This window comes from Rattus rattus, chromosome 1 (genome assembly GCF_011064425.1).
Source record: "Rattus rattus isolate New Zealand chromosome 1, Rrattus_CSIRO_v1, whole genome shotgun sequence".
Classification (NCBI taxonomy): Eukaryota; Metazoa; Chordata; class Mammalia; order Rodentia; family Muridae; genus Rattus; species Rattus rattus.
The window spans coordinates 25,228,892-25,251,579 of record NC_046154.1 but is presented as its reverse complement, the minus strand read 5'-3'; the positions used below and the strand labels follow the sequence as shown (position 1 = coordinate 25,251,579).

Sequence of the window (22,688 nt, the reverse complement as noted above, 5' to 3'; positions counted from 1 at the left end):
TCCCAAATGATGGGATTCCTCACGTTCATGACCTTAGGCAAATACCTAAGCATCCCCATGATTCAGTTACTTCCTTAATAATAATATTTAAAACTGGGTTTGTGGGGAGGGCGAAATGAGGTAGAGTCAAAGTGTTTAAAGCGGCCGTAGATACCCAGGAAGGGGCTATTATTTTTAACTTACTTTTCTTGTGGAGAGGTTCCACGGTGGGTGTATGTACACATGTAATGTGTGCGCGCACACGTGTGTAATGGATGAGGACTGTAGGTTGGTGTTTTGTATGATACAGTCACAGATGCGTGTCTCTGGAAATCAGTATGGATGAATTTAGAGTCTTTATGACCTGTGTGTTGCCGAGAAATTACATAATGTCTGAGCTGCGGTAACTGGAGACCAGTGGAGCTCGGTACAGGCTTTGAGGCCTATGTTTGTGTTTTTGTGAGAGGAGTTTTGCTCTCGCCTATGGCCCTTGCTTTTATATTATCTCTCCTCTTCTCTGAATCCTCTTCAGCTAGGCCCTGGTGGAGGCGGGGAGGGCTCTCTTCCCTCCACATCCTCCCCCACCCGCTTCCCCTACCTAAACAGCATAGCCGGCTGGGCCCTCTCAGACATACTGGTCCCTCACTCCCTGGGGTGGGGGAATCCTGAGGTGACCATCTCAGTAAGGTTGAGTGAGTAGAAGCTGTTTTGGACCGGCCTCTTGCCACAGCCTGCCTCACAGCTCACCACACGCAAGCTAACTCTTTACCTCAACACACAGATGATGTTTTTGGTAAAGGGTGAGAGGAGCCAGGATGTAGTTTAGGACTCTGGGGTGACTGAACCAGACACCAGCAACTAGGCCTATTCGGTCCAGGAAGAAAGGTTTCCTGGAAGAGGTGAGTATGGTGGCAAGAGGGGGTGAACTGGATGGGAGCTGTGATCTTCAGGCCACCCGTGGGGGACCCTGACTGGCTGTCCCTGAACTAGCTACACCCTACAAAGCTAGACTTGTCACATCTTAGGAAACCTGGCTTCTCCCCAGGCAGTTCCTCCCTGAGTGTTGCAATGGCGGAGTTTTTTCCGGCAGAGGGTGGGGTGGGGGTGGGGGTGGGGTGGGGTGGGGTGAGGACCCCTTGCTCAATGACCCTCTGGTGGAGTTGCTCACAGAACAGAGCTGCTGGGGAAAGTTTGGCTACTTCCCAGATCTCTTCAAGAGACTATAGTGGCCCCAGCTTCTCCCTAACCCTGGTCTGTAGGAGACTGTCACTTTCATCCTGGCACAAGAGGTGAGCATAGTCTGCTGGGATTGATCCAAGATGGGGGCAGGGCAGGCTCATTTTTGGGAGACCTTGACCGACTAGGATCCAGGGAGCTAGGCACAGCCTGGGAGTACTTCAGTGGGAAAGACGAACCTGAGAACAAGACGGAGTGTGTGTGCCAACCTGAGGGGCGTCCGAGAGTATACATGTACATATATGTATGTGCACATGTACACAGATGGACAGATGTGTGCGTGATGTCGGGCACCAGATCTCATCCAAGAGCAGTGAGACTGTGCAGTGGTGTCGGCAAGGACACTGTAGCATCCGCCGTGATGCTGCGTGACTGTGCCCATGTGTGTCTTCTTGCCACATCTCCGGTGGGACAGAGTGTGCAAGAGCTGGCACAGCTGGTGTGTCCTACTTGGGGATGGATATGCAAATGTTCCAGGAGTGGTGGGAGAGGAAACGAAGGTAGACATCAGGATGGACCGGAGCTCAGGCCTTCTGGCTTCTGAGGAAGGTAGGATCTGGGCAGCTGGCTGGCAGAAATACTGACGAGGCTTGCTTTATCTCTGCCGCTGTTCTCTCTCACCCTCAGGTTTCCGGCACCCCCCGCCCCCAGGGACCATGCATCAGTCCTACTGACCCAGGAGTAGGGGCCTGTGGGGTGAGTAGGGTGGAGAGTGCGCTGAGGCTTTCAGGGTCAGGAAACAGGGTAGGGATGGCCTTTCTGGGCCCCTGCAAAGCCGGCCTTCCAGCCCCCTCCTCCTCCAAGGGCCCTGTTGCTAGGAAACGGAGAGAGGAGCCAGAATGAGGCAGCTTGAGAGGCTGGAGGCTGGACTCATGACAGGAAATGGCCTTGATCCCCCTCTGCAGGGAATCTCCAGGTGCAGGCACTCTGGCCTCGAACATTCACAAACACAGACAGCTTTGCAGATGCATATTACGAGACACACACACACACACACACACACACACACACACGCACGCACGCACGCACGCACGCACGCACGCACGCACACAGAGACAGGCACATACCTTCCACATAGAGCTGTGTACAGCCATGGTCACACAGACCTGCAAACACACACACGCACACACGCACACACGCACACACGCGCACACACACACACTTACTTGCCCACCATATCTATATAGACATACACACACATGACGAAATACACGTACAGACAATTTCTGTTTTTGAGATGAGGTCTTCTATACCTCAAGCTCCCCTGAAATTTGATACTGCAGCCCGGCATGGCCTTGAATTTCTGATCTTCCCGCTTCCCTCTCCTAAATGCTGGGATCACAGGGCCACACCACCAGGCTGAGTTTACGTAGTACTGGGGGATCTGATCCAACACTTCACGCATGCTAGCGAAGCGCTCTACCAGGCGAGCTTTGTCCCAAAGTCAGCACCTTCTTCTATACACAGAAACACTACCCCTAAACTGCACACACACACACACACACACACACACACACACACACACACACACACACACACACACACGGGAGAAGAAACACTGTAAAGGAGTCATGGAAACCCAATGCGTCAAAGCAACAGGGGTCAAAGGGCATAAAAGCCTAAGACCGGAGAGATGATGGCTCAGTTAAGAGAACGGGTTGCTTTTTCACGGACCCCAGGTTCAGTCCCCAGCACCCACACAATGGCTCCCAATTGTCTGTAACTACAGTTCCAGGGGGTCCAGAGCCATTTTCTGGCTTCCCTGAGCACCAGGCATAAGCATGACGCATAGACGTACGTGCAGGAGAAACAGCCAGCGCACGAAAAAGAAATGAATTAAAAACAAATAAGCAAACAAACCCAACCAGGAGCGGTGGCGCACATCTTTAATCTCAACACTCGGGAGGCAGAGGCGGGCAGATCTCTGTCAGCTCAAGGCCAGCCAACTCCACGGGGTGAGCGCTAGACGAGTCAGGCACATACAGTGAGACCCTGTCTGAAAAGCTAGAAGTGCCTCAGCCATTAGGAGGTGAAAGCAGAGTGATCAGGACACAGAGCGAGTTCGAAGCCAGCCTGAAATACAGACCCTGTAGCTCATTACCAATAAAGAAGACAGAGCCAACACAGCAACATCCTGAGGCAGAAATCCATCTGAGCTGTTGCCCTGGAGGCAGGGGAAAGCCACAGATTCTCTCTAAACCAGGACACAGCCAGGAGGCAGGCCAAAGGTGGCCCTTACTTGGAAAGACCCCAATTTGGGCCAGAGAGTGGAAACTCCATGCTTATGTGAACGTATGTGCCCATACACGCCTGCGTGCTTAGGGTGGTGGTACACCAGCCAGGGACCCTGAATCATGAGGCCTGTCTCCCTTCTGCAGCAGGACACCTGGAATGGGCTGTGTGTTCTGCAAGAAGTTAGAGCCTGCACCCAAGGAGGATGTTGGCCTGGAAGGGGACTTCCGGAGCCAAGGCGCTGAAGAACGCTATTACCCTGACCCTACTCAAGGCCGGTCTTCGTCCATCTCGCCTCAGCCCATCAGCCCTGCTTTCCTTAATGTTGGCAACATAAGAAGTGTCTCTGGTGGGTCTCTAGGGTTCTGGGGGAAACTAAAGAAAGGGGAGACTCAGACTTGTCCTTAGAAGCCTCTAGAATGATATAGGAGACAGCCCTATTCTCTAACTCCAAGTAGCTAAGTCAGTGTGTGTGGATCTACCCTAGGAGCCCAGTTGGGGTCTTTTTCTGTTCACATCAAAGAGAGACTCCGGCAATAATGGCAAGTAGCAAAGAGAACAAGAGAACCCTTCCATTTGGCAGAGAGGCAGAACTCTCTCTCTCTCTCTCTCTCTCTCTCTCTCTCTCTCTCTCTCTCTCTCTCTGTCTCTCTCGCTCTCTCTCTCTCTGTCTCTCTGTCTCTCTCTCTGTCTCTCTCTCTGTCTGTCTGTCTCTCTCTCTCTCTCTCTGTGTCTCTCTCTCTCTGTCTCTCTCTCTCTCTCTCTCTCTCTCTCTCTCTGGCTCTCTCTCTGGCTCTCTCTCACTCACTCTCATTCTCTGTGTCTCTGTCTGTCTGTCTCTCTGGATCTCTTTATTTGTGTTTCTCTGTATTGTATGTGTCTGTATCTCTCTGTTTCTCTCCCCCCCCTACACACACACACACACACACACACACACACACACACACACACACACACACACACACTTCTAGCCTCTTACATGCCACTTCAGAAGGTGAGAAGAGTTTTCTTGGTGGGGAAGCACTTAGTCATTTTCCAGGGTAAGATGGACAAGCTATAAAACCCAAACCAGAAACCCCACGTGTCCCGAACTCCTTCAGGGACACTATGGCAGCAGGGAGAAGCAGTGCCTGGGCAGGGACCTGGAATCTGGGATGCAGCTTCCTTGGTTCCCCCTTCTAACCCTACACTGCTGAGCAGCTCTGTCTCTGCAGGGACGGGAGTGACCATATTCGTCGCCCTGTATGACTATGAGGCCAGGACAGGGGATGACCTCACCTTCACCAAAGGCGAGAAGTTCCACATCCTGAACAATACGTAAGTGACAAGTGACAGGGCTACCCGACTGAGGACCTGGCCTGGGCTGGGAACAAGTCCCAGAGAGGACGGAACTCTAGTCCTCGGCTAGAAAGCTCCAGCCAGATGGGGACATATAAGCATGCCAAGGAAGTTCCCGGACTGGGAGCAAAACTCAGTGGTGGAAAACTGGACGAGCATGTGGGCGTTGAGTTCCATCCATAGCCCTGAAAAGAAGTGGTGATAACAAGGAAACCCTGGGTGATTGTGGGAAGAGGGAAGATGAAGGACTTGAGACACCAGCAGAATACTAAACCTAGTCCCCCAGGGTAGCTGTGATTGAGGAAGGCTTCCTAGAGGTTTATAAGCTGAGACTAGAAAAATAAGCAGACAGTGCAGGAAGAGGTGAGAAAAGAGAAAATAAGACCAAACAATGATTTCTAAAGAGCACCGAGAGGTTGTATATGGGTAAGTCGTCACGAATGAGCTGCAGGGATGGGCAGGTGGCTCCAGATGGGTAAGGGTGCCTGCCACCAAGCCTGACCATGTGAGTGTGACCCCTAGACCACCCATTACATGGTGAAAGGGGAAAAATTGCTTCTGCAAGTTATCTTTTGATCTACACACACACACACACACACACACACACACACTAAAAACTAACAATTAAAAAAAAATAACTGGTGGGTGGTGGTGTGCGTGTCTTTAATCCCAGCACTTGGCAGTTGGATCTCTGTGAGTTCAAGGCCAGCCTGGTCTACAGAGTAAGTTCCAGGAGTTAGGGCTCCATAGAGAAACCCTGTCTTGAAAAACAAACAAACAAACAAAGAAGCAAACAAGCAAACAAAAGAATAGAAGGTAGGAGTTGGAGAGAGAGGCAGGTCAGAATCCATGAATGTTTAAAGACTGAATTTTATCCAAGAAGTTCATCTGCAGCCTCTGGGAATTTCCAGTCGGGGGGGGAAACCTAGTCAGCGCTCATGGCATCTGCTCAGTGGAAGAACAAGAGAAACAAGCCTGGGAATTCTCAAACAGAATCCTTTTTCAGAGAAAACAGCTAGGGCAGCCTCAGTGGCTGGGAGACAGGCAAAGTAAAGCTCTTAGAGTGGGGAGGGGGTGGAAAGTGAGATTTGGCCAGGCCCCCCTCCAGCTAATGTGGCCCGACCTGGACCCTAGGTGCTGCTGACTACCTCCGTGTCCCCCATCTTTACAGGGAGTATGACTGGTGGGAGGCCCGGTCCCTGAGCTCCGGACGCACGGGCTATGTTCCCAGCAACTATGTAGCTCCCGTGGACTCCATCCAGGCTGAAGAGTGAGTACAGTTGGGGCCAGCCCTGTGGGGGAAAACCCTGGTTGTTAACTTCCAAGGCCATCTCTTAGGAAATGAGGAGGCCCACTCTGAGCGCCCCTCCTCACGTACAATAGTATAAGAAGAAGACAAGGGTGACAATAACCACAGATAGCACAGCAGGTGCCGTGTTCTATAACTGAGGCGTTTCTGTGTGGTTCAGATAGAAACCCTATTGTTCTGTTTTACAAATGGGGAAGCTGCCCAGGGGTGGAGGGGCTGATCTTTAATCTTAGCACTTGCAAGGGAGAGGCTTGTGCATTTGTCTCTGAGTTTGAGGCTAGCCTAGTCCACAATAGTGAGTTCCAGGCCGGTCACACAGGGAGACTTTGTTTTAAAAAATAAAACATCAAATGAGGAAGCTGGAGTTCAGAGAAAGTGAATATTCCGCCCAAGTTTTCCTAGTAGGTAACCAATGGAGCTGGTGTATGAACCCCGCTGGACATATACCGTGTGCTAGCCGGTATACACCTTGCCTATCTGTAACAGTAACATTATGGCAAAATCTATGTATGTATATATGTATGTATGTATGTATGTATGTATGTATGTATGTATGTTCCTATGTATCTATGTGTCTGTCTATCTATCTTAGCAGAGAGGGTATAGATTTATAAAGGAAAAGTGTGTAAGAATTCCTGAGAGTGGGAGATGTGGCCAGGGATTACTACCCATGAGCTTTAAAGCCTATAATGGGCGGGAACTAGAGAGATGGCCCAGTGGTCAACGATGCTTGCTACTCTTCCCAGCACTGGACAGGTAGCTCAAAACCATCTGTACCTCTAACTCTAATGGGATCCGACACCCTCTTTTGGCTTTTATAGGCACACACACACACACACACACACACACACACACACACACACACACACAGAGCAAATACTCACACATGTATCATAATAATAATGATAATGATAATAATAATAATAATATCCTTTGTCTGTTTTTGGAGACAGGGTTCTCTATGTAGCATCGCCTGTCCTGGAACTCTCTCTAGACTAGGCTGGCCTTGAACTTAAAGAGATCTGCCTGCTTCTGGCTCCTAAGTGCTGGGATTAAAAGTGTGTGCTACCACTGTCCAGCCAAATTAATCTTTTTTTTTTTTTTTTTTTTTTTTTTGGTGCTGGGGACTGAACCTGGGTCCTTGCGCTTGCTAGGCAAGTGCTCTACCACTGAGCTAAATCCCCAACCTCCAAATTAATCTTTTAAAACCTAAAAACTGTTGCACTGGAGAGATGGCTCAGTGATTAAGAACATTGGCTTCGGGCTGGAGAGACGGCTCGGCGGTTAAGAGCACTGACTGCTCTTACAGAGGGGCTGGAGTACAGTTTAACATGAGCAAGGTCCTAGATTTCATCCATTCCTCCTCCCCAAAAGGCTATCCTCACGACTCGTCCCATACGTTTGTGAAAACAAATGATGGAAGGGACTTTTGAAGAACTGGGCTGGGCGCATGTCTTTAGTTAGGGATGCTTTCGCTGCAAAAATACACCATGATCAAAAAGCAAGTTGAGGAGGAAAGGGTGGCTTACATCTCCACATTGCTGTTCATCACCAAAGGGAGTCAGGACAGGAACTCAAACAGGACAGGAACCCGGAGACAGGAGCTGACACAGAGGCCATGAAGGGGTGCTGCTTACCGGCTTGCCTGTCCTGCTTTCTTTCTTTCTCTCTTTCTCTCTTTCTTTCTTTCTTTCTTTCTTTCTTTTTTCTTTCTTTCTTCCTTTTTAAAGATTTATTTATTCATTATATATAAGTACACTGTAGCTGTCTTCAGACACACCAGAAGAGGGCTTCAGATCTCATTAGAGATGGTTGCTGGGATTTGAACTCAGGAGCAGTCAGTGCTCTTAACCACCGAGCCGTCTCTCCAGCCCCTGCTTTCTTATAGAACCTAGGACTACCAGCCCAGCAATGGTCCTACCCACAATGGGCTGGGCCCCTCTGCATTGATTACTAACTGAGCAAATGCCATACAGCTGAATCTCAAGAAGACATTTCCTCAGTGGAGGCTCCTTTCTCTTTGATGACTCTAGCTTGTGTCGAGTTGACACAAAACCAGCCTACAGTATGGTTGGTGGCTTAGTAGCATTGTGCCTGCCATTCCAGCATTTGAGGATAGTTTGGGCTGCATGAGACTGCATCTCCAAAACCAGAGTGAGAGTTCTCAGGACATGGACTCTGGGAAGTGAAAAGAACTGGATGATCCAGGATCTTCTGAAGAAGCAAGTTAGGTGTAGTGTCAGTTGATAAGATGGGGGACACAGGAGCAGGTGGAAGCCCCTGGGGATTGTTGTTTTGTGGTTTGTAGAGAGGAACGGTAACAGCTGAAAGAAGTTGCCAGAAGCTAGACCACGGGGTTGCACTGTGCAGGAGAGATGCCTGGCCATGCCACTTCAGGATCCCAGAGGAAGGGGCACCTATTCCTATTGTCCCCAAGACTCTGTCATTTGTTCCCGGTAGCCCTGGCAGATGAAACACTGGTGCTGGCGAGAACTAGACCCCGCCTGAGTAGAGATGGCACTCAGAGCTGCCGAGCAGGATGAAGGAGGAAGAGAAGGAGACACAGTGGTCCTGGGATTTGACTCTGGGGATGACCTTGGAGAAGAAGCCAGGCCAATGCAGAACATCCAAGGCCGAAGGGGAAATCCTGAAAACAGGGGAGGGGTATTTAAGGCTCATCCTTGGCCATGGGGTGACCCTCAAAAGGCACCTTTGTCACCTGGGATGTAAAAACAGGGCCCGACAGCAGAGTCCAGGAAGGAGAGAGTTAGTAGGAGGGGAGGAAGAATTGTCTCGAAAGGGAAAATGTGGGTCTAAGTGAAGGTGAGCTGAGAGGCCAGGGCCAAGCATGCAGAAGATGGCTCGGCGGGTAAAGACACTTGTTGTCAAGCCTGACCACCTGGGTTTGACCTCCAGAACCCACAGGGTGAAAGGAGGGACCAGCATGCACAGATCTGTCCTCTGATTTCCACTCCTTTGTAACAGCATCATGTGCACGCACACACACACACACAAAATAAATACAGAAAAAGCGATGTTTTTTATTTTTGTGGAAAAAGAAAAAAGTAAGGGGCTGGAGAGATGGCTCAGCAGTTAAGAGCACTGGTGGCTCTTCCAGAGGTCCTGAGTTCAATTCCTAGCACCCACATGAGGACTCATAGCCCTCATTAACTACCGTTCCCGGGACTCTGATGCCCTCTTCCTGCCCCAATGGACACTTTCACGCACATGCATGTGCAGTAATATCAAAGAAATGCATCTTTAAAATACACCAATGTAGGACTCAGAACTTCTTCCTTCTAGGAAAGAGGAAGGAAGGTACCATGTGTTTGGAGATTGAAGGATAGACAGTTTCAGGGGGCTGTTTATGGGTGAGATGGGGTTTCTTGAGCAGAGGGACATGGGCAAGTCCAGAGCATAGGAAGGAGGCCGTATTGTGGATAGGGACGGAAAGCATGAAGGACAATGTAAGGGCGGGGTGGCAGTGGTCACGGGGGTTTGGATCAGCTGCTCCCACAGCTTGGGTAGCATGCTGCTGTCTAAAGTGCTTTGTATGGAGTCCTGGTTAAGAGCCTAGGCCTGGGCTGGAGAGATGGCTCAGTGGTTAAGAGCACTGACTGCTCTTCCAGAGGTCCTGAGTTCAAATCCCAGCAACCACATGGTGGCTCACAACCATCTGTAATGGGATCTGATGCCCTCTTCTGAAGGCAGCTACAGCGTACTTATATATAATAAATGAATAGATCTTAAAAAAAAAAAAAAAAAAAAGAGCCCAGGCCTGAGAGGCGATATAGTTTGGGTTCCTGTTTTGAAGTCACAGTGTGGCCTCAGGCAAGCTGCTTAACCACTAAGTAGCTGGTTCAGTTCCTCATCTGTCTTATGAGTTTAAACGCAGCACCTCTCACTGAATATTATAAGCAAGTCTATTTATGTTCAGGGTTGTCATCTACACAAAGGAAGTACCCAGTCTGTTAAGGCTTGGTTTTTATTTTGAAGCAAGGTCTTGCGATGTAGCACAGGCTACCTCACACTTAGAATCTCATCCTCCTAGGTGCTGACTTACCTGCCGATCTTTAAGGAAGTTTTTGCCTTTTTTGAGACAGTTTCTTCGTGTAGCTCTGGCTGTCCTAGAACTAGTTCTGTAGACTGGGCTGGCCTTGAACTCACAGAGATCCATCCTCCTGCCTCTGCCCATCCTGAGTGCCGGGGTCATAGGCGTGCACCACTGTGCCAGGGTTGAAAGAGGACCTTGAAAAACTTTGGCATAGCGCTTCAATCCTTCTTGCTTCCTAGGCACACCATTTGCCAAGGCCACCATCTGTCTCCCAGATTTGCCGTGGGTTGGGGGGCTATGCTAGTGTCCAGGTATCTTCACCTCCCTTGATTTGAAAACCATGCTCCTTTCTCTGGAGCCCACACAGCACAGTCAATTTAGTGATCAGATAACAACAGAGTCTTCTGCAGCTCACGTGGTCACATCTGTCCGCCCCCCTCCCCCCCCCCCAATCCACCAGGTACACACACAGTTAGCTTAGGACTACAGATGTCTCAGACAGCATTCATCGGGCAAGTCAGCTCCCCTCTGAGTCTCGAGTTCTTTGTCTGTAAAATGGGTTGTGGAGAGTTCTAGAGAGATGAGTCAAGGACCCTGGGGTACCTGAAAAGGTCACTGATGGCTGGGTTCTACCAATTTTTGTTTGTTGGTTGATTGGTTGGTTGGGTGATTTGATGATATAAGGTCTTACTACGAAGCCTTGACTGATTTGGAACATTTGCCTGCTGGTGCCTAAGGCATATGCTACCACCCACTTCTTTTTTTTTTTTTTTTTCTTTTTTTTTCGGAGCGGGGGCCCGAATCCAGGGCCTTGCGCTTGCTACCCCTGACTTCTAAGGCTCACTTTTGTTTTTTTTTTTTTTTTTGGTTTTTTTGTTTTGTTTTGTTTTGTTTTTGTTTTGTTTCGTTGTTGTTTTGTAACCCTGGCTGTCCCAGAATTCACCATGTAGACCAGGCTGGCCTTGAACTCAGAGATCCACCTGCCTCTGCCTCCTGAGTGCAAGGGTTAAAGGCCTGAACCACCATGCTCTGTCCTCTCCCTTTTTGTTTTTAAGGGAGTGTCTCACTTTGTAGCCCTGGCTGGCCTAGAACTTGCTGTGTAGACCAGGGTAGCCTTAAACTCAGAGGGGCATCTGCCTTTGCCTCCGATTACTGGAGGTATAAACCACCACACCAGGAAGAGTCTAACAATTTTAATTCAAGAGACACCAGTAGAAAAGAGAATCTTGGGGTTGGGGATTTAGCTCAGTGGTAGAGCGCTTGCCTAAGAAGTGCAAGGCCCTGGGTTGGGTCCCCAGCTCAAAAAAGAACAAAAAAAAAAAAAAAAAAAAAAAAAGAAAAGAAAAGAGAATCTTAGGTATCCACCCTGTGTGCCAGACCCTTTTCCATTCCCCTTCTCTGGGATCCTTATACTCAAGTCATGAAGCAGATTATAACAGTCCATTTGTCAGATGGGGAAACTGAGGCTCGGCTTGTGCGGTGACTTCCCGGGGAAGATGGGAAGGTGGACTGTTGTTTAGAGAGGATGCGCCTGATTCTGCCTGCTCTTCCCGACAGGTGGTACTTCGGAAAGATCAGCAGAAAGGACGCAGAGAGGCAGCTTCTCTCCGATGGCAACCCTCAGGGGGCCTTTCTCATTCGGGAAAGCGAGACCACCAAAGGTGGGTTGGTACCAGCCATTGGGACAGCGGGAGAGGCGGACCTAACTAAGATGGACTCTGGAAACTGCCTTCGGGGCCTCTTCCTGCTCTAAGTCTGAGGGGGAAGAGGACTAAACGGACCCTTTCCACCCAGGTGCCTACTCCCTGTCCATCCGTGACTGGGACCAGAACAGAGGCGACCACATAAAGCATTACAAGATCCGAAAGCTGGACATGGGTGGCTACTACATCACCACGCGGGCCCAGTTCGAATCCGTGCAGGACCTGGTGCGGCACTACATGGGTGAGCTGCTCAGTGTGACCAGGAGGTCACGAAGGGGAGACTGAGGCCTAGAGAATAAAAGACCTCCTGAAGAAGTAGCAGCTAGGCCAAGGATGCGTGTCCCCAGGCTAGGGTCCTGCTCTGCGTGGATTCTGAGGACACCGAGGCCTGACATAGCAATACCTCCTAATGCTTGCAGCCCTAAGCCTGTGGGAACTTTCGAAAAAATTTACATTTTATTTATTTGGGGGGAGGGGCTCGTGGGTGTCAGAGGACAAGCTGTGGAAGTTCAGGTCATTGGGGTGACCAGGAGTCACCTTTCCCCGCTGAGCAAAATCTTGCTGGTTCCGGTCCATGGAGACTTTGTGGGGCCTTTGCTGTTCTCTCTGTCTCTGTCTGTCTCTGTCTCTCTCTCTCTCATTGCGTGTGTGCAATTGTGTGTGTGTGTGTGCACGCGTGTGTGCGCACGCCATGTGTGGAAATCAGAGAACAACTTAGAGAAGTAAGTCCTTTCCTTCCACCACATAGGTCCCAGGGACCAAACCCAGGTGGTCACGCTTGCTGGCTGGCACCTTTACCTGCTGAGCCACCATGTTGATGCTATTGTACTTCCTAGGCAGTCATCATCCTAGGTTCTAAGCCAGCAATTCTCAACTTTTCCTGATGCTGCCACCTTTTAACTCAGTTCCTCATGGTGACGCCCCCAACCATAAAATGATTTCATTGTTACTTCACAACGGTGATTTTGCTACCATTATGAACCGTAACGCAAATACATGATATGCAGGATATCTGATATGTGACCCTTGTGAAAGGGTCCTTCAGCCCCCCCCAGAGGGCTCATGTCCCACGGCTTGAGAACTGCTGCTCTAAGCAGTCGGTTGCAGAAGCTGAGCAGAACTGGGAGGAGACTCTCTGGCTGTTGTGTGCTACCTGGACGTCAGGGACAAGGCTGAAGGAGAGGTCAGAAGACAGATTCTAAAGCTGAGCAGGAGGCAGCATGGTCCTGACCAGACCGAGGCCTGCTGTGGGGTTAAGCAACTGTGGTCCGTCCTGGAGTAAAACCCAAGCATGGCGGTCAGGCAACGTCATTGCCTAGTGTTCTCATCTTGACTGGGTAGACCCAGGAGGTCCATGGCAGGAATGGGCTCATGCCCACAGTTTTGCCTCAGAACGTTACCTCGGTTTTCACCTGTCAGAACTGGTCCTGTCCTTAAAGGCCTGGCTGGAGGCCACCTGCTGGGAAGACCATAAAGGTTCCACAGAGATCTTCTCTCTCTTTTTTTTTTTAATTACTTATTTATTATATATAAGTACACTGTCTTCAGACACACCAGAAGAGGGCATCAGATCTCATTACAGATGGCTGTGAGCCACCATGTGGTTGCTGGGATTTGAACTCAGGACCTCTGGAAGCAGTCAGTGTTCCTAACCGCTGAGCCATCTCTCCAGCCCGAGATCTTCTCTCTTATGTGTCCCGTCCTTCCTTGGGCACCAACAAGTTCGCCTACTCAAAGGACTGAATTGCAAATACAAACCTTTTTTTCCTTCAGTTTTTCAAGACAGGGTTTCTCTCTGTAGCCCTGGCTGTCCTGGAACTTGCTCTGTAGACCAGGCTGGCCTCTGCCTCCTGAGTGCTGAGACCAAAGTTGTGTTCCACCACCATTGCCTGGCTTCTTTCTTCTTTCCTTTCCTCCTTTCTTTTCCTTCCTTTCTTTTTTTTTTCTTAAGATTTATTTATTTATTTTATGTATGAGTACACTGTCGCTGTCTTCAGACACACCAGAAGAGGGCATCAGATTCCATTACAGATGGTTGTGAGCCACCATGTGGTTGCTGGGATTTGAACTCAGGACCTCTGGAAGAGCAGTTGGAGCTCTTAACCTCTGAGCCATCTCTCCAGCCCTTCTTTTCCTCTCTCTCTCTCTCTCTCTCTCTCTCTCTCCTTTTAATCCTGGCTTGTGAAAACAAACTGTAAACTATTTCCGTTTCTCTGGATTGTTTGATTGATTGATTGATTGATTGATTTTAGACCCTGTAGCCTAGACTAGCACCAAATTCCTTCCTCTTTCCTCAGCCTACTGAGTGCTGGAATCACCAGCATGAGCCACCATATTCCACTCGGGCAGCTAAGCTTGAGGTCTGAGGCTAGGCTGTCGTAGAATTTCGGAGAGTATCCATCACTCCCATTTGTGACCTCCTTTCGTTTGCTCTTCCCCCAGAAGTGAATGACGGTCTATGCTACTTGCTCACGGCACCCTGTACGATCATGAAGCCCCAGACTCTAGGCCTGGCTAAGGATGCCTGGGAGATCGACCGTAACTCCATAGCGCTTGACCGCAGGCTGGGCACCGGCTGCTTTGGAGATGTGTGGCTAGGTAGGAGATGGGGGTTGGGGATGGGGATGGAGGGTGCTGAGGGGTTGTCTGGGGTCTGGGAAAAGGGACAGGATTTGCGGGGAGCCAGACTTGACGAGTATGTGGTCACCGAGCAGGCACGTGGAACTGCAGCACAAAGGTGGCAGTGAAAACGCTGAAACCAGGCACCATGTCCCCGAAGGCCTTCCTGGAGGAGGCACAGATCATGAAACTGCTGAGGCACGACAAGCTGGTGCAGCTGTACGCGGTGGTGTCAGAGGAACCCATTTATATTGTGACAGAGTTCATGTGCTATGGTGAGGGGGCAGGGTGAGAGGCAGGGTTTGGATGGGTGGGACCCAGGCTACCACCTGTGAAGGAACTGTCTGTATAGTTAGGGGGCGGGGCAGGTAGGGGGCGGGGACTGTTGCGGGGGTGGGGACTGTTGCGGGGGCGGGGCCTCCTCTTGCTAGAAGGTACTTAGCCAACTAGTGGATCCCTTTGAGCATACCAGAGCAAGCTCTGGGATGGAGAGAGAACCTGGAGAGGAGTCTAAGTGGTCGTGTCCAGGGGTTCGGAGGTGGAGACAGAACAGGAAAGTTGATCTAGGTGAAAGAACCAAGAACCGGGAGGGAGGGAGGCAGAGGGAGGCTAGGTAAGGGCAAGGCCAGTGTAGAGAAGGCTCGTTGGGAGTAAGGCCTTGCAGCTGATTTTCTGGCTGCTTCTCCCTAGGTAGCTTGCTGGATTTCCTAAAGGATCGAAAGGGTCACAACTTGATGCTGCCCAATCTAGTGGACATGGCTGCCCAGGTAAGCTGGACCAGCGGGCTTCACCTCCCAGACCTCTCTCCTACTGTCCTTCCATAAACCCATATGCCTTCATACACTAACACTGCAGCCTAGCCTGAGCTCTGAGATCTGAGGCAGGAAGATGCTGTTGAGTCTCTCCATGTGCTCCGGGCAGCGGTGGGGTTGGGGTGAGGTGTCTATCGGGAATGGTGTGATTATGGTGTTGTGAGCCCATGCTAGTCCCTGCCTCTCGCTTCCTTTCCCTCCCTCCCTCCTAGGTAGCAGAGGGCATGGCCTACATGGAGCGCATGAACTATATCCACCGAGACCTGAGAGCAGCCAACATCCTGGTGGGGGAACATCTAATATGCAAGATCGCTGACTTCGGGCTGGCACGCCTCATAGTGGACGATGAGTACCACCCCCAACAAGGTGAACGGCCTCTCCCTACCTCCCCAGAGATCGAAAACTCGAAGGCTTAGCCATGCACCCCACAGAATCAGAGACCTTTCCCCATCCCTGATGATCCCACACGCCCCCAATCCTGAGGTAAATCCAATGTAGTTCTGAGTTCAAGTCTCCCCTGCAAACACCAGCTTTACCCCCATGCCCTGAGTCACCTAACTTCCATGAGTTGCCATTCCTGATCTATAAAGTGGAAACACTTAGTCCACAATAAGAAGATAAGCACTTACCAGTTTCTGAGTAAGTACCAGGCACTGCTAAGTCGCTAAGTCTTAAACAGAAGACGATGAGTGTAACAACACCGGATCTGTAACCAGAATGCCTAGCATGATCCTAGCCACTAGGTTGGCTGTGCTAGCTGGGCTGAGGACTTGTTCACCATCCTCTTTTCCTAACTGGTAAGGTGAGGTCAGTGTAGTGAGGGCTTGATGTGTTAATTGACGTATTGCCTAAAATAATACCGGGTCCTGGGGGCTATCACTCAGTGGGAGAATGCTTGCTTAGTGGAAAGGGGACTAAATTTTCTCCCCAGCACCATAAAACCTAAACCAAGACAAATGAAACTGTGACCGGCACTTAGTAAAGGCTAGAGACATTCGAATATCTTATCTTGAGAAGGAAAACCATGTGTAGAAAGTAGCAGGTCTTTTCTGCTGTGCACAGAGACCTCTATGCTCGGGGTCCCCAAGATATCCAATCCTAAAGTCCTCATTCTCTTAATCTAGCAGTTCTAGGACTCCCCGCCCCCCATTAACCTTACCTTCTTCCCCAATATCTCCAGGAACCAAGTTTCCCATCAAGTGGACAGCCCCAGAGGCTGCTCTCTTTGGCAGATTCACTGTCAAGTCAGATGTGTGGTCCTTTGGGATTCTGCTCACTGAACTGATCACCAAGGGCAGAGTTCCATACCCAGGTGAGCCGGGAGTTGGGGGCGTGGCCATGGGGAAGGGCCTTCTCCACCTCTGCTCCTTCCGCTGGCTGACAGGGCTCCACTCCACAGGTATGAACAACCGGGAAGTGTTGGAACAGGTAGAGCACGGCTACCACATGCCATGCCCTCCGGGATGCCCAGTATCCCTGTATGAAGTCATGGAGCAGACCTGGCGTCTGGATCCAGAGGAGAGGCCCACCTTTGAGTACCTGCAGTCTTTCCTGGAAGACTATTTCACCTCCACAGAACCACAGTATCAGCCCGGAGACCAGACATAGCCTGACTGGGTATCAGTGACCCTCTGGGACTATGTACTAACCCTTGCCAATCCCCAGGGCACTCTGGTCCCAGTGCCCCCGAGACTTGGAACCCTGTGGAATCCTAGCACGTCAGAAAAAGTCCAAAGCTCTGAAGCCATTTTACAGAGGGTGCAAATGGAGACTAGAAATTCATCTCTTACCTTCGCTGGCCCCAAGCACTCTTTCTTCCCTTCCCACCCATGCCCCATGCAAAAATCTAGGGCACCCAGTCATTTCACAGACGGAGTAAATGGATGCTCAGAGTTCATCTCTCGTACACTCTGACCCCAGTACCATTTTTCCTGTCCCATTAGGCTCCTACGTACCATTAGTCCCCCCCCATCTCCTAAAAATACTCATACATTGTCTAGTTATTTATAAAATTGTATTTCTCTTCTTCCACTTATCTCTTATCCCTGCTTTCCTACCTCCTGTCAGCCCGCTCCAGCCCAGACCCTAAGAGTTTAATTCTGAGGTTCCCTTGGGTTTCTCTACGTTACAAAGGCAGGGGACGTCTCTGCTTGATTCCCCCGGTCTTCCGACTGGATGCTGTGGTCCAGGCCCAGGTCTGAAGGAGAGAGCCATTGAAGGCTCGCCATCTCTCTGAGTGGTCTGAATGTGTTTATTCGTTATGAACGAACAGTGATGATCGAGCTGTGACAACTGCTGGAACCGTCTTTGGGGCGGAGTGGTGGTCCGCAGGAGGCGGACAGGATAGCTTTGGCTATTTGTGGGGGGGGGGCAGAGTGGGGGTGGTGAGCAGTTCCCTCTTACCTACTAAGTACAAGGTACCCAGTGTATGGAGTTTCAGGATACCCCCGTGTCCCACACGTCAGTTTGCCATGAGTCGAGAGGCGTGCAAAGCAGGTGACCGGAAATAGACACATGTGGTTTCGAATCTGGATACAGCTAATTCCTCACCTGGTTAGAGCTGACTTCCCAGCCGTCACAGGAACACTCGCACAGTCTTAGGCCTCTACAGCTGTCAGGCTCCCCAGAACAGAGCAAGAGGAGGGTGAAGTGGAAAGGCCTAGCTCATAGGACCTCACTGGGGAGTGGGGTGGGTTCTTCCCCGCCCCAGGGAGCTTTCGGAGACCTTAGGAAGTATTTTTTTTTTTTTTTTTTGGTTCTTTTTTTTCCGGAGCTGGGGACCGAACCCAGGGCCTTGCGCTTCCTAGGTAAGCGCTCTACCACTGAGCTAAGTCCCCAGCCCCAGGAAGTATTTTTATTATAGTGACTGGGAGCACTTACTAGCTGGGACCAGGGATGATAGATGATCTTTGATGTACTTCTTGGGTCCTCCGTGGAGAAACTGACCGCTGGCAGGCCTCTGTTTGGAAACCAGGGAAGTAGGAAATGTGGATCCCCACCTCTCCTGTCAGGAAGTGTTTATTGGCCCTCTGGCTTATTGATGGGAAAGAGGAGAGGAGTCTGGGAGCTGGGAGTCGCTGAAGCACTAGGCAATTACTAAGAATTGACTCTGATGGGCCCTTCACTGTGCAGGACTCTGGGCATAAAAAAATGAGGGAGAGCTGCTCTTGCTCTGGAGGCTTGCCCTTGGGTGAAGAAATAATGAATGAATGAATGAATGAATGAATGAATGAATGAACGAACACTTACCTTTTAAGAAAAAAAAAATGAGGTATGGACTCATAGAACCCAGGATGACCTCAAACTCCCTACATAGCTAAGAACGACTTCGAACTCCCAATCCTCCTGCCTCCGCCTTCCAAATGCTGGGATTACATCTACTGAGAGTTCCCTCTGACCAGGTTGGTGTTGAATGGAAATAAAATATGGAGTGAAGGTGCTGGAGAGATGGCTCAGTGGTTAGGGGCCCTGACTGCTCTCTTCCAGAGGACTTGGGTTCAATTCCCAGCAACCACATGGCCGCTCACAACTGTCTGTACTCCAAGATCTGACACTCTGGCACAGGCAAAACACCAATGCACACAAAATAAAAGTAAACAAATTAAAGATTAAAATAAAATTTAGATGGAGAGAACCCAGGCAAACACTCAGGTACCAAAGTATCTTCAGGCCATAGGGGTCCTAGCCAGCCAAATTCACTAGAACCTGATATGCAAGCCAGAGGGTAGCGTCGTTTCTCTCTTTCTGCCCTGGGGTTAAATAGTAAGAGCACAGCTCTGTAGCCGTAGTTCCCACTGTGAACCCTGCCACTGTGAACCCTGCCACTGTGAATCCTGCTTCTACCACTTGCTGGCTCTGTGGTTCTATGCGAGTGTTTAATTTCGCCAAGCCCCAGTTTTGCTCAACTGTGAAGTAGCATTAAATGTTTTAATACACGTCAGCTGTTTGCCACTGTCATTTACAGAATGTTGACTCTGTGCCAGGGGTCCTGCTAAGGGCGCGCCGCCATTTCAGCCTCGCAGAACCTTCTAGACAAACAGGCAGCTGTTCTGATAAACTGAGGTACTGTTAGGTAAACCGTAAACCCTGTCTACGGTGCTCGCGTTCCTTAGTGCCAGAATCGTGAGCATGTACCGTCATGCCTGACCTAAGTCAGAATTTTTGAAGGTGTCCAGGACATTAAGCTGGTAGATCAGGGGCTGAGACCAAGTCTCTGGTCCCGGATTTAGCACTCAGACTCCGCAGCCCTTTCCTGGAACCAAGATATTCTTGTCTGCCTCCTGGGGCTCTGCCTGCTGCCTTCTGCCCATGCGGTTTCAGTGAAGACCCAGCAGTGTAGGGAACCATCTGGAGCGCTCCAGGGCCCTTGCTGCTCTTCAGCCGACCAGACCCTCCCTGGGTCTACAGGTTCCCCCATCACTCCAGAGCAGCTGGATGAACCTCCCCGGCACCCCCGTTTCAGTACCGCCTTCTGTTCCCTCCAGATAGAACACAATGCGATTGATTAAGCTAAAGCTCTCTCCGTTTCAATCACATCCTCTCTCGCCCTGCCTCCCTGAGATTACAGGGCCGGTCACCTTGATTGCGGCTCGCTCCGTTCACAAAAACTCATCGGTCGTTTACAAAACCATCTCTCGCCTCATTCACTCCCCCACCTGGCTCCTCTCCTCCGTGGTGTGTAGATTTTACTGGCTTACGGCTCAGAGGGTGATTTTATCTCCGGGTCTATGCTGGGGGAGGACACCTAATTGACTGATGCGGGTTGTTTCACTTGCATGGTCTAATTTGATCTTCACCACTAGGCTCTGCGGCAATCGGGAGTTTATCACCATTTACAGAAAAGGAAAGGAAGGTTCCGACCCTCCCCCAAGGTCAGTCAGTGAGATGATAGGGGCTGGGTTTGAACTCTAGGACTCATGCGTTCCACGGGCATGCATGATAGAGCTGTATGGCAAAATCTAACACTAGCTCACGGAGGCTGTAGATACAGTGTGGACCCACGGTGTCTCCGTACACGTTGCCGGTTGCACTCGATTGGGACCAGGGAGATGATGGCTCCATGTTTAAGAGTGTTTTCAGCTCTTGCAAAGGACCTGGGTTCAAGTCACAGCACCCACATCTGGAAGCTCATAGATGAGTGAAACTATTTCATGGGATTCGATGCTCCCTGGCCTCTGAGGACACCTGCACTCACTTGTGCACACTAACTCATGCATGCATACATACATACATACATACATACATACATACATACATACATACAAGTAAAAGTAAAATAAATGAGCCCCAAACTTAGTCATTTGTCAATTTCATATACACTTATTTTTGTGTTGTTTTGTTTGTAGTTTTTTTTTCTTCTTTTTTTTTCGGAGCTGGGGACCGAACCCAGGGCCGTGCGCTTGCTAGGCAAGCACTCTGCCGCTGAGCTAAATCCCCAACCCCTGTTTGTAGTTTTTGATAGACGCTGTGATGGTTTGTATGTGCTTGGCCCAGGGAGTGGCACGATTAGGAGGTGTGGCCCTGTTGGAGTTGGTGTGCCACTGTGGGCATGGGTTTACCACCCTCACCCTAGCTGCCTGGAAGTCAGTCTTCCACTAGCAGCCTTCAGATGAAGATGTAGAACCCTCAGCTCCTCCTGCACCATGCCTGCCTGGATGCTGCCATGTTCTTACCTTGATGATAATGGACTGAACCTCTGAACCTGTAAGCCAGCCCCAATTAAATGTTGTCCTTATAAGAGTTGCCTTGGTCATGGTGTCTACTCACAGCAATAAAACCCCAACTAAGACAGAAGTTGTTTTCTCTTTGTTGTCATTGTCCTTGCTGTTTTGAGATGGACTGGGTCTATGTAGCTCAGGCTGGCCTTGAACTCAAAATCCTCTTGTTGCTGCTCCATTTTGCATGCATTTCGTGTTGTCTCTATAAGGCTGGTCTTGTCCAGGAAGCATGACAGTTAAGCATTACAACACATAGCAGCAAGGCTAGCGTAGGAGCCCAGGGAGATTTCTTGGAGTATGTGGAATGAATTGGCTCTGAGGAAACAGAAGAATGAGGTCATCCCAGTTGAAAGAATAGCATGTGCACAGGCCCTGAGGAATAGCCGAAGGAGACTCATTCAGGCAAATGCAAAGGACTACATATGGAATGTTAGGGAGCTTAGATGAGGCACAGGACAGGAGGTCAGAAGACAGACGTAGGAATCCAGGCATTATGACTCTTGAAAGCCAGAAAGAAATCATCTGGGAGTCCAGGACACACCAGAGGAGGCTTTCCGGAGCCCCACTGCTCCAAAACTGAGCTGGTGGAACCCTCTGCCCACTCCTGTAGGTGTTTTCCTGATTCAGATAGGAAGCCTCCCTCCCCTACATCCACCCCTAATCACGCACATGGCCTGGATGGCCCCGCAGTGATGCTTGCCCTCCACCTAGTGGACACTCTAGGAACTACACCCAGAAATGAAAACTTTTTGCTGGGTGGGATGGTGGGGTGTCTGGTTCCAATTCCCACTCACAAAGTTTTTTTTTTTTTTTTTTTTTTTTGGTTCTTTTTTTTCGGAGCTGGGGACCGAACCCAGGGCCTTGCGCTTCCTAGGCAAGCGCTCTACCACTGAGCTAAATCCCCAACCCCCACTCCACAAAGTTTAATGGTGACAAAGTTCAGAGAGAAGATAGAAAAAAAATGACAGTTTTGGGTGTGTTGGAGAACAGAGGAAGGTTCAAACTCAATTGGGCAGGAATTTTTCTTTTTCTTTTTTTGCAAGGGTTTCACTGTATTGGTCTGGCTGTCTAGGAACTCACTCTATAGACCAGGTTGACCTCAAGCTCACAGACATCTGCCTGCCTCTCCCTCCCAAGTGCTGGGATTACGGGTGTGAACCACTACAATAGCCTTGGGCAGGAACTTTTCAGAGGAAACAAGAAAACAAAAACAGTCAAATAGACAGCTTTAATGCCAGCACCCTGAGAGGCAGTCAGACAGACAGACACAGAGACAGACAGACACAGAGAGAGGAGAGAGAGAGAGAGAGAGAGAGAGAGAGAGAGAGAGAGAGAGAGAGAGCTCTTTTTGAGTTCCAGGCCAACCTGGGACTACATAAGCTACATAGTAAGACTGTCTAAAAAACACCAACAGAACAGGAGGCAAACACAAGTAACCGGGGCTAGAGAGATGGCATTGGCTGCTCTTCCAGAAGGCTACTGGTTCGAATTCCAGCACCCACATGGTGGCTTACGAGCATATGTTATTCCAGTTGCAGGGGGATCCAATGCCCTTTCCTGAACCCCAAGAGCACCAGGCATGCACACTGTGCACATATACACAGGCGAAACACACATACATATATTTTTTTTTCTAATGCAGCTAAAACAGAGTGGGGAGTGGGGCTGGGTATTTGAGGATTGTGAATT

At 50.0% G+C, this 22,688-nt stretch overlaps 1 protein-coding gene across 1 annotated transcript; it reads left to right on the top strand.

The window, feature by feature from the left end:
• Positions 1-682: 682 nt before the first annotated feature.
• Positions 683-17,564, top strand: Fgr (FGR proto-oncogene, Src family tyrosine kinase). The gene is made up of 13 exons (XM_032896652.1): positions 683-878; positions 1,843-1,911; positions 3,594-3,796; positions 4,662-4,764; positions 5,957-6,055; positions 11,706-11,809; positions 11,943-12,092; positions 14,294-14,449; positions 14,566-14,745; positions 15,161-15,237; positions 15,495-15,648; positions 16,463-16,594; positions 16,682-17,564. The coding sequence occupies exons 3-13, from the start codon at positions 3,607-3,609 to the stop codon at positions 16,888-16,890; spliced, it is 1,554 nt and encodes a 517-aa protein (XP_032752543.1). The 5' UTR covers positions 683-878; positions 1,843-1,911; positions 3,594-3,606; the 3' UTR covers positions 16,891-17,564.
• The last annotated feature ends 5,124 nt before the right edge of the window (positions 17,565-22,688 follow it).

Bases quoted from the DNA above. Each gene is read 5' to 3' on its own strand.
- Fgr (XM_032896652.1), top strand. From the start codon at position 3,607: ATGGGCTGTGTGTTCTGCAAGAAGTTAGAGCCTGCACCCAAGGAGGAT. The intron at 12,093-14,293 runs GTGAGCTGCTCA...CTCTTCCCCCAG, and splicing joins CCTGGTGCGGCACTACATGG to AAGTGAATGACGGTCTATGC. The intron at 14,746-15,160 runs GTGAGGGGGCAG...GCTTCTCCCTAG, and splicing joins GACAGAGTTCATGTGCTATG to GTAGCTTGCTGGATTTCCTA.